The sequence below is a fragment of the Cricetulus griseus genome, chromosome 3 (genome assembly GCF_003668045.3).
Source record: "Cricetulus griseus strain 17A/GY chromosome 3, alternate assembly CriGri-PICRH-1.0, whole genome shotgun sequence".
In the NCBI taxonomy this organism is placed as follows: Eukaryota; Metazoa; Chordata; class Mammalia; order Rodentia; family Cricetidae; genus Cricetulus; species Cricetulus griseus.
Genome location: NC_048596.1, coordinates 208,265,752 through 208,277,852, shown reverse-complemented (window position 1 = coordinate 208,277,852; position 12,101 = coordinate 208,265,752). Strand labels below are relative to the sequence as shown.

At 38.2% G+C, this 12,101-nt stretch overlaps 1 protein-coding gene across 1 annotated transcript in view; it reads right to left on the bottom strand.

Moving 5' to 3' along the window:
* Positions 1-4,532: 4,532 nt before the first annotated feature.
* Positions 4,533-12,101, bottom strand: part of Kif5b (kinesin family member 5B) — a 38,960-nt gene continuing 31,391 nt past the window's right edge. The window contains exons 24-26 of the mRNA XM_027405475.1: positions 11,448-11,664; positions 10,757-10,904; positions 4,533-7,084 (exon numbers count right to left, since the gene is read on the bottom strand). Of these exons, the coding sequence (XP_027261276.1) occupies positions 10,774-10,904; positions 11,448-11,664 (348 nt within the window). The 3' untranslated portion in view covers positions 4,533-7,084; positions 10,757-10,773. The remainder of the gene's footprint in view (positions 7,085-10,756; positions 10,905-11,447; positions 11,665-12,101) is intronic.

Sequence of the window (12,101 nt, the reverse complement as noted above, 5' to 3'; positions counted from 1 at the left end):
GATGCCAGTGCTGGGACAAGAGAGGCCAAATACAATTAGTGTCAATGCCTGGAGGCCAAAGTCTGAAGCCCCCAAGTCCCAGGCCTCCAAGTGAGACTGTAGACTCTACAGTAAATTTTATGCTTTTGGAAAAATAAGTTCTGGTGTGATGCTGCATCTAGCAGAGATAGAGACCTGAACATAGAAATTCTACCAAGAGCTGGATTTGACCAAAGTCAGAATATGTTACAAAGTCAGTAGTACATTCACGATTAAGCATGATCAAGACCACAGGTACAGGCAAGATGCAAGTGCTGGTTACTCTGATACCTACAGCCTCTATCACTACCTTGTGAGTGCCTTCCCTCACTTCACACCATGGACTTGGAGGGAAATCCCAGGCTTGCTTTATAGATCGGCTGTTTCAGTGAATACATTCAGGTCAAAGATGGACTGCAGCATCTCACGTATAGTCTTGAATGGTAGTGACTGTGGTTTCCAGTCTAACAGATCAGGAGTTTGGAAGACATGGCTCCCATTCTCACAAAAGAAAAGCTGGACCAACTGCCACTCTCTTCAACAGTGCTGAAGATGGAGCCTGGGACTTTGAGCATGGTATCTAAGTTCTCCCCTCAAGAGACATGGACAAAGTACTGGTTCCCAAATCAGAGACACAGGAGAATATAGTCCTAGCCAACTGGAGAAGCAGAGACACTTCTAGGAGTTACATGGATGATTCCTGGAGCCAGTACTAAGTTTTAAACTGGTGCATCATGTCCAGCTTTTAACAAAACATTGAAAGACATTTCTTGTTGGAATAGATACAGAAAAGAATCAGAAACATCCACACATCAGTATAGACTTTGGATCAGACTAAGAACTTAATTTAATGGGGTTAGGGTGTAGCTCAGTTGGTTGAGTGCTTGCTTAGTATGTTTGAAACCCTGAGCTTGATCAGCAATGCATAAATGGAGTGTGGTGGCTCACTCCTGTAATCCCAACACTAAGAGGTGAAGACAGAAGATCAGAAATTGAAGGCTATTTTTTGCTACAGAAAGAATCTGAGGATAGCTTGGGCTACATGAGACTATTACTAAACAAACTGAAAACATATGATGGCTATACAGAGTTGGTATAGTAAATGTGAGCAACATAGAAAACGAGGGCTATAAACAGAGTTGGAAACTCTTCACAGTCAAAATTCCACAAATGTAGTAAAGGGGACAAACACTGATTATACTGAGAACTTAAACAATTACAAACGTGTCCACATAGTGACAACAAAGGAGTGTCTGAAACAAAGTTTCCTAAAATTAATGATACAATCCCACAGATCTGGTCAGGTTAGTGTTGTGACCTGCAGTCCCAGACCTTGGGAAGAAATGTAGAAGAATCACACTGAAGCCAACCTATTAGAAGACATTGTCTCAAAAGCTAAAACACCACAGATCCAGTTACCCCTCAAAACTGAAAGGGCAGTCAGTACTTCTTAAAGCTAGAAGAAATGAATGTCACTGGCAGATGTGCCTGTCGAGAATGTTAAAAAGACAGAGCTCAGACAATCAGGCCTATGGAAAGGAAGGATGGAGAAGAAGGGAACAAACTAAAAACAAACCCTAGTCACAAGGGAAACTCCTGTCACACAATACAGAGGGAGCCACTACTAGCTACTTGGTCAGAAAGATTAGGAAATACCAACTTGTGTATACTCACAGGCAAAAGCAAATAGTATGCCTTAGAATAATGTATCAGTTTTATTCTGATGTTGTAACAAAAGCAACTTTATCTTGGCTTATAGTTCCAGAGGGGAAACAGTCCATTAAGGGGATGAAGGCATGGTGGTAGAAGCATGAATTCAGCCTGTCAGAATGCATCCAGTCCTGAAACAGAATGGGAAGTAGGGCACAACTATAAATTGTCTCCTGAAGTGTACTTCCTCCATCAAGGCTCTGCCTTCTAAAGACTCTGTAACTTTCCTGAACAGTGCTGTGGGGGAACCAAGTGTTCAAACACCCCACTCCACCATTCAACACCCATTGATCAGATCACACAGTTCAAAGCCCACAAGCTGCTGGCCTGGTAGCTTTAGAGTAGTTTGTTGATGTTGTTAATTGAAGGGCCATCTTAGAAGCAAAAGTCTTTAAGAATGAGGTACTATCCTTTAGAGCACAGTATACACTCATCTGAGTACTTCTGAGTTCTGTTCCCCAAAGAACACAGTTCTAGGAGTGATCACCCTACCCCATGTCCATGTGACCACGGGAACATTGTGTGCCCTCCCCTATAACCCAGATTTCTATCAAGGTCCTGATCGTCAAAGAGGAGTTTTACAACACAAATTTAATCCTGCAATACTCCACTGCACATGAATTTATTCTTTGTGCACATGAATTTATAGGTCAAAGGTCAACCCTGGGTAGCATTATCCAGATATCACCAATCTTGTTTTTTGAGGTAAGGGCCTCTTAATGGCCTCGGACTCATCATTCAGGCTAGGTTAGCCTGGCAAGCCCAGGTTATCAGTTTGTCTTTGCCTCCCTGTGACTGGATGACAAGCATGCCCCCACCAAACCCAGCTTTTATATGTGGTTATTAAAGATGAAACTCAAGTCCCCACTACCACCTGAACTATCTCTCAGCTCCTGCTTCATGTAAATTTCTTTCCACTAACAATATTTGAATACAAAACTATGAAATTCTCTGTAGCAAAAGTGAAACTTAGCTCTCAAAGAACAATGCAAATTTTTATTGCCTGCATCAGCAGACTTGCTTGAGCCTGAGAATTAGAGCTATGGGTTCTGATCACTCTAATGGTTGAGGATTTGACATTACTTATGACTTCAAAGGCAATAGAACCCCTTTAAGAGTTTTGCATCAACCACCTAGCATGAAATGACCAAATTCTCTGGTCCTTCCTATCACTTAGATACTGAAATAGTATCTATTCAAGAGTGGTTTGCCTCTTGAATGCAAGCATACACACCTGCACTTATGTCTTCACTTGATGAAGTAATTTACCACCTCACCCTTTACTTGGACTATGTGTGACTTTGTTAGAAAACCCCTCTTTGTGTTTACATTTAAATTTCTTCAGAAAAGGAAACACCCTGAAGACCAATACAACACCTAAAAACAAAAATAGGGTTGGGAAGATGGCTCAGTTGGTAAAGCACTTAACAGCTGGGGAAATAGAGATTGCTGGCTAGCTAGTCTAGCTAGTCTAGTGAGCTCCAGGTTCAATGTGAGACCCTTTCTCAAAAAGAATGGTGGAGAGCAATTGAGGAGGACACCTGAGGTTGGCCTCAAGCCTCCATATGTACATTCACATGTGTATATACATAGAGGGAAACTCAAGCAACCACCTGGTCATCACTAATGATGAAGAGAAGCACAAATGTTTTGAAACTTACAGAGACTGGGAAGAGGATCAGGTGTTTATTCCATCTTTCTTATGCAAACTAACCTTTGGGTAATCAGACTGGAAGAGGGCAAATTCTACTGAAGCTAACAAAAGGAATATTAGGATTACAGTGCTGCCATTCTGTAACTTCTATTGAACTGGAACATCTACTGCATTACCAGAAGATAACCCAGAAGACAGACTATAAGGTATTATATACCACTTGATGTAATGCTAGTAGTACCACTGAGGTAAGTCCCCTCTAGTGAAAAAAAAAACTTAAATCCCAGTGGATCTAAAACAAATCTACATAAAATACAAACAGAGCAATGTTAAATACTCAAGGATTGTAATCGGCAACTGGGAAACTATGGCAGCTTATCTGCTGGCTCATAAACTAATTTCAAGAGAAAAATAATAGAATTCTGCAATATGCGACCCTTAACTGGATCTTGATGCAAATAAACTTTTTACAAAAACTAAAAATTTGGTTAGGAAATTATTTCTATTTTGGTACCTGGTGTGTCTGTGTTCTTTTTAAGACAAGGCATACAGCCCAAACTGGTCTTGAATGTAAGATCCCCTTGCCTCTGCTGACATTAAAGGCATGCTCCACCATACCTGCCTTTGCTATATACATTAGGGAATTTTTACTTTTAAAAAGTAGACAGTAACAGCATCATGAAAATACCTTTAAAATACTATGGGCAAGGGCTGGAGAGATGGCTCAGTGGTTAAGAGCATTGGCTGCTCTTCCAGAGGTCCTGAGTTCAATTCCCAGCAAACACATGGTGGCTCACAACTATCTATAATGGGATCCAATGCCCTACTCTGGAGAGCAGAGGAGCATGCAGATAAGAGTTCATAAATAATATATTATGATTAAAATTTCCACAATAATCTTGATACATATCAAAATACAAGTGTGTCCCTCATTGCTAACACATACACAAATGAAAGATGCAAAATAACACTAAAATAATAAAAATGAGACTGATAATTGATTTTTTTTTTGGCCTATCTGTTGTTTGAGAGGCAATAACACATTAGAAACACACACCCAAACACACACACCACTATTCTGTCAGTGCAGGCCATTCAGTTATATAAAATCAAGCTAATACTTCATATTAAGTAAGGTTCAAAAATGTCATTACATTTCAAAAAGATTTTCCTTTATTTAAACACATTTACAGCATGCAGGTTAACTTAAAATTATATGGCATCTTCCCAAACCAATTATATTTGAATGTAACTCTAAGCACTGAAAATGAACCAACATATTCCACAGGTAGACTCAGACTCTCTTCTGTTACCTCAAATCAAACTGAGATTTGCAAATAAATTCAGTTATGCATAGTAGTTAGTTTCCTTAAGTTAGGCAAATAATTTAATTGATCACCATGAATAAATACTACTCTCATTTCACTGAGTTTCTCTTCTGAACCAATTACCAGTACCACTCAAAGGAACATTAATATATCCAGTCACAAAAAAGACACTGCAAACTAAAATATTTTCAGTATTCTAGACGATAAAAAAATGTCCATTTTGAGTGAATGCTATATTTAATGACCTATCATAGCAAAAAAGACAATTCAGTTCACTGAAAAAAATTTATGAAATTCTTAGTATACTTTATGAAAGTTTGAAATTATAAATAGAAAAGAAACAGTAAGATTTTAAAAACCTAACAATGTGTTTTCTTAACAACATGCTAGTTACAATTCATTGTGTGTTACACAGCACCAATACCCATGATACATCTTAAAACTACTGTATTCAGACAAAAGAGAATTTTTTTTTTCCATTATGAAACTGCCAAAGAAGCAAATTTTCATCTGGAAAGAATGTCCTTTTGAATGCAGCCAGATGTCTCTCACAAGACAACGATCACCACAGGAGCCGTGCATTTTACTAACGACGACCTACACCTCACTGCATCAAGGTTTCATTTCAATTTAGAGTGTTTCTTCCAATCATAAAAACAACACAATCATTAAAGGCTGCAGACTACAACAGCAAAGATTTTGACTGTTAAAAAAATAAATAAGTTTATTTTTCAAATCAAAATTATTATAAAAGTGGAAATTACAATAGTTAAGGAAATAGAAAAATAAGCCAATTATGATCTGAGTCTTCTGACTATGGCTCCAAATTTAATAATACAAATATCTGTATATAAAACTTTTCCAAAGCTTCTGACATCCAGATTCTAACACAGAACTCCCAAAGCTTCTCTATTAACCCAATCACCTCAGACCCCCATTTCCTGTGGATTTCTGCTAACAGGGCTGCAGCTACCCCAGCACTGAGGAAGCCAATGTGAAATCTTTCCCTGTTTCTTTTATAGATCCTTAAAATAAACTTGATCGAGTTTAATCACCTGAAAAGTGAGTGGCAAAAATATATACGCACAGTTCTAATTATAAAATTATGCACTATGGCCAACAATATAACTTTTTTGAAGATTATTAGTGCCTTGCAAACAATTTACTATTTCTAACTAAACAAATTATAGTATATGACTTAGTGTAGCAGGTGAAAACCACCTTCAAGATTTCAGAGCAAAATTAACCATTTTTAAGTATATGGTTTATCTGTCCTGTCACAATTTTTCTCAATTTTCAAAGGCTATAAATTTATATCAGCCAATGCAATTATTTAACAATTAAAAACTGTTTAATTCTATAATGTCTTAATCCATTTATTTCCTAGTATTAAAGATGGATGACATTAGCATCTGTCCAATTCTTGCTCTAGCAGGCAGCAAGTATAACAGAATGAAGCAGGGCACTACTGTTCTATTAAACTATGTTAAGTGCAGAAGTAGAAAGAAGGGATACACAGTCATTTCCAAACTCATTCTTAAAATGAGACTTGCTTTTGATATGTAAAATATTTCTATTTAAAGTAATATGCAACAGGAATTTCATGAGCTAACAGTTAAGGAGCCTGCTCAGTCTTGAACTCCTGGATAGACAATCAGAGGTCTCAGTGCTCAACATTTTTCCAGAGGCAAGCTTTAGAGACTATACCAACACAACCCTGATTTCACTTCAAGGAATATTTATTTTCAAATTAATTAATTTTTTTGTCTTTGTTTTTTGAGACAGGGTCTCTTTATATAGCCCTGGATGGCCTCAAACTGGCAGATATCCACCTGCCTCTGCCTGGGATTAAACATGTGTGCCACCACACCCTGCTGAAGGGATTTTTAAAATACAGTACTCACTGACCTGATATTATTTTGTGGCATGTAGTATTGTAAGTGGTAAAATTTAAGACATTTAATCTAAATATTCCATATTTCCTTTAAAAACAAAAGACATTTTAGTAGGAAAAGAAAAATGAAAAGCAATAGCAGCTAGGTAATGTAAACCAAGATTAAACACACACAGAAAAGGCAATCACAAGGAGCACAGTCCTGTAATGTAGTTACTCGGCACAGTGAAAACATGAAAGACAAACTATAATAAATAGGGCTGCAGTTGTAAACTGTCATCTCCCTCCCAGGACATCAACATTGCACTCTAGTGTTGGGAACCAGCAGAGTTTACAAGGATAGGAAACAGCTGTACAGGTTAGGAATAATTTACACATTAAAAAAATTAAATTTCTATAATCCCAAGGGGGTAGAGGTTATAGTTATTGAAAGACTGTTTGATTTTATGTCCTCTTCAAACTTCAATTACTTTTCAACACCTGAAATGGGAGAAAGCAGAGAAAATTTTAGTTTTTATAAAACTCATGTTTGAGGTAATAATGAAGAATGAAAACAGGAATGATTTAATTTCTTTAAAAGGTATTTTTAAATTAGATTTACTTTATTTGTTTGTATCTTGCCTGTATGGGCACCACATGACTGACTGGTACCCGTGAAGTTCAGATGAGGAATCCCCTGGAACTGGGATTAAGTCTGATTATAAGCCAGTACGTGGGTAATGAGAAAGGAATTCAAGTCCTATGCAAGACCAGCAAGTGCTCCTAACCAATGCATCTCTCTCCAGCCCAATTTCTTCCTTATTAATCTTCTAACTTGAATTATTATTGAGCAGGACAATGCTCACAACGTCAGCCCATAAATTTTTTCATCCCCAGTAATAAAGCCATAGGTGGGCTGATACATAAACAATTTTGTTTAACTAAGAAAATAGAGTTGGACATGATGTCTCAAACCTGTAACCAATAGTATTTGGGAGTCTGAGGCAGGAGGCTTTACCATGAGTTGGGGTTGGAGGTGGGGCATGGGGAACATGGAGAAGTGGGGGAAAGCAGACATGTTAATCTTTTCACCAGTAAACATGACATTCTTAAATCAAGGATGACTAATTAGCAGCAGTATGTTGCAAATACATGTGGCTTAAATAAACATAAGGAAGGGCTGGAGAGATGCTTCACTTGTAAAAAGCGCTCACTTGAGTATGGATCCCTAGAACCCACATGAGGCAAGGTATAGGAGTGCATGCCTGTGTATCTGCAAGATAGGATTAGGAGACAAGAGAATGTCTGGAAGCTGTCAGGATAGTTAGACTGGAGTGTGCAGAGGAGTCTGTCTCAAGGTGGAAGACAAGGACTGATACCCAGTGTTGAACTCTGATTTCCCCATTTAAGCTGTGGTACTTGTGGGCCTGCAGACAAACTCCCCCAAAATACACATAATTATCCTTGAGTGCCTGCATTTAATAAAAACCTGCTCACAGTGATATGTAACAGAAGACTGGTTACGTAAAACTGTAAACAAAACATATTAAACACTATTAATAACTATCACCATTGCCCCAAATAGATCCCTATTTTGAAATGTTTTTCTCAACAATTAAAAAAATTAAAATCTTCATGATATCTAACTTTTCAGCAGTTAAAACCTAAAAGGCTCGAGGGATGGTCAGCACGTCAAAGTACATGCTGTTCTAACAGATGACCTCAGTTCAAATCCCAGCACCCACTAGGTGGTCAATAGCCACCTGTACTTGCAATTCCAGAGGAACTAACGCCGCTGGCTTCTATGAGCACTATACATATACACATAATTTAAAAAACAATAAAAAATAAGATAATATTAACATTAATTGGTTAGATGTGATTGTTATTACAGCTGTGCAAAACACCCACTTATTTTTCATGAATCTGAAACATTTTTATAGTGAATTTCAAAGGACTAAAAAGGAGAATTTGGTAACTTTTCACATGTATGCTGTTTGTAGTGTTCGTACAGAGGCCAGACGGGGTAATCTGCTTCAGCAACATATTTTTTTGACACAGGACATCATATTGAACCTAGAACTCTGGTGTACTAGCTAGCTTCCCAGTAAACTCCAGGGATTCTCCCTCCTCCAAGCTGGGCTTACAGATGTGTACTTTCTTGTCTAGCTTTTGCATGGGTACCAAGCCAAATGCAGGTCCTCAGGCTTCTGTGGCAGGCATTTAGCTGGAAGACTAAGCCATCTCTCCAGCCCAGAAAGAATTAACTTTAAAAAGTTACTAGATATAAGGGAGAGGGCCTTGGTCCTGCCCCAAAATGACTTTGAAGATCCCCCTTGGGAAGCCCCACCCTCTCTGAGTACATGGGGGGGGGTGGGATGGGGAAATGGTGCGGGGAGGACAGGAGGGAGAGGGAACTGGGATTGGTATGTAAAGTAAGATTTTTTTTAGTTTTAAATTAAAAAAATAATATTACACTAGATACTGTTGCTTTAATCTCTATTCAAAAGTTAGAGGCAGCCTTATGCAAAGTGTCAAACAAAACCAAGTAAAACTAAAATAAACCAGTCTTAGCACTTCTCAGAAGCAGTAAGAGTTTACCATCTCACAATTATCTAGTGTTTTAAATTTTTAGCTTTTGTTTGTGTGTGTAATCTTTTCAAGATAAGGTTTCTCTGTGTAACAGCTTAGGCTGTCCTGGAACTCACTTTCTAGACTAGACTATCACAGAGATCCTTCTGCCTCTGCCTTCTAGGTGCTAGGATTAAAGGTGTGTGCTGCCATGCTCAGCAAAATTTCAGCATTTTCTGTGGGACTTCTATAGTTAAAAGTCAGACTTCTGGCAATGTGTCATAAACTACTAATCAGCTATTTACTAATGAACATGATACAGAATAAAGTGTTCAGTGTATCATTAAATTAAAAAGCTATCAATTACCAGATGGGGAACAGGTGTAGTATATTAAATCCAGAACCTTAAATTTCAAAGTTATAGCATATAAAAAAAAAGTCCTCAACTGTGTGTGTGTGTGTGTGTGTGTGTGTGTGCGCGCGCGTGTGGTGTATATGAAAGCCCTCAAATGACACCTTTTATCTTTTTGCCAGGAACAGATGGCAAGCCTGAATTTGATTCTTGGGATCCACACAGTGGAAGGAGAATGGAATCTTTAAGTTGTGCTCTAATTTCCAAACTTGCGCCCACACATAGACATGAAGACACATGTACACCAAACAAGAAAAGAGAAAGAAAAAAGAAAACCCAGAAACCCATTAGTGAAATAAACTAACAGGAGCTAGCAGGATAACTCAGCGCTTAAAAGCAGTGTCGTCTTTCAGAGATCAGGGTTCAATTTACAGCACCAACACGATGGCTCACTACTGTCTGTAACTCCAGTCCCAGAGGATCCAAAACCCTTTTCTGGCCTCCAGGAGTGCTGCATACATGTGGTACACAGACATACATGCAGGCAAAATACTCACATATAAAACTAAAAATTTTAAAAAGAAAAATAACTCACAATAGGTGAATGGAAATGGGGCATAAAGAGGTAACTTGTTTAAAAAGGAAACATAAATGGAGGTAAGTATGCATATAAAGTCCACCGTCATTCAATAAACCAATGGGATGCTATCTTGGGCCTATCAAATTAGAAAACTACCAATTTTCAATGCTAGCAAGGATACAACCAAACGCTCATTTTTATTAAGATGCAATTTTAGGCTGTCCTTCTAGAAAGCAACTGTAAAAACCTTAAAAATGTTCATACCCTGGAATTCCAATTTGGGAAATCTTCTGATAGTAATCTGAAGGATGAGACAGTATAAAAGATACTTCATATTTCAAACTTCATTTATAGAAGTTCCAGTTTTGGAACAAAATTAATGTGCTTTATTAAATTTCTAGTAAAGGGATATTATAAACTGGTGCATAACCATTGGGTAGGATACAAAGAACTATTATAAATGATCCAACATGAGTTTTAAAAACAAAAACATAAAACTGAAAATATAGATTATCTAAATCATGGAACAGATTTGGCAAGTTACTTTCATAAAATCAAACACATTAAAAAAAAAAAAAATCCTGATCCTAATGTGAAATTCAAATTCTAAGCCAGCAGCTCAGCATTCCCACACATAGTTACAACTCAAAAGTCAGGCATGAACCCACACCTGTGATGTGTCAATGTTTATGCCTGCTTGCCTCCACCACCTCGTAGCGCTATTGCCTGGTTGTTCTGAACAACTGTGCCTCCTCCACGAACTGCAGCAGGGTGAGTTGGAGAGGCTGCTGGATGCTGTCCAGGACGGATGGGTTTTGCTGTGAGACAGATGATGGAGTTAGAACACGGTTCAACAGTGACTGTAGTACTTACTTACGCTTCTAACTATTCCCCAGTGTTTCAACATAGTCTCTTGCCTCTAACAATCTTTCAAAATACTTATTGACTACTTGTTAATTTTTGAGGTAGGTTCTCTCCAAATAGCTCTAGTTGTCCTGGAACTCTCTACATGGACCAGGCTGGCCTAGAACTCATAGATGGTATTTTCAGAAGTCAGTTCTTTTTCCACTGTGAGATCAAACTCAAGCCATCAGACTTGAATAGGAAGTGCTTTCACCTTCATGCTCTTATCACCTTTTTCCCCCCTGCACCAGGGTAGTTATTCTGAAACACAAGTATGAAGTGCAGCTGCCATCTGTCCTCTCTGGAATTCTCTTCTGCTTTCCTGGTGTTTACTTACAGTCTCTCCTATAGTTCCCTGTCCATTGAGTGTGGCTCTCTTAGTGACTATATTCCTTTCCAAAACTATCACTTTTTAGTAATTTAGTAAATAAAGACAGAAACACCATCATTCTACTAACCAATCTGTGCAGAGTGCCCTCTTCTGGCCATATTCTTTGACCTGACTGCCTCTTTTATCCGATCTACTTCTTGCTGATAGCGTTTGCGGTCACGAGATGCATTTTCTTTGGCTTCTTTCAGGGCTGACTCCAAAGCTTTCACTCTCTCAGCAGTAGCTCTAAGTCGTTTCTCTAGCTTAGGAAGTTCGCAGCGAAGATCTGCATTATCACGTACCAACTAAAGGTATACAAGAAAATATAGACAGCTTTCAACAAGATGATTTAAGAAAACGAGCATTTTGTAACTGCAATTTAGAAAAATAAATAAAACTATTATTTTCTATTGAGCTTTTCCATTTAGGCATCACCATGTAAAATTTTTCTGTTTTGGCAGCACCATGTAAAAATATATACATACCAACATACATTTCACAAAGCACACACTCGTTTATTTATTGGTTTTGAGACCAGAGCCTAGAATAGCTTCAAACTCACTCCGTAGCATATGATCTTGAACTTCTTTCCTGGCTCTACTGAGTGCAAGGATTGGAGGCATCATCACCACACTAGGTTTTCTGTGGTGCTGAAGACAGAACCTAGGGTGCCCTGCATGCTAGGCAAGCACTCTACCAACAGAGCTAACATCCCACCCTGTTCATTTAATTATTTATATGG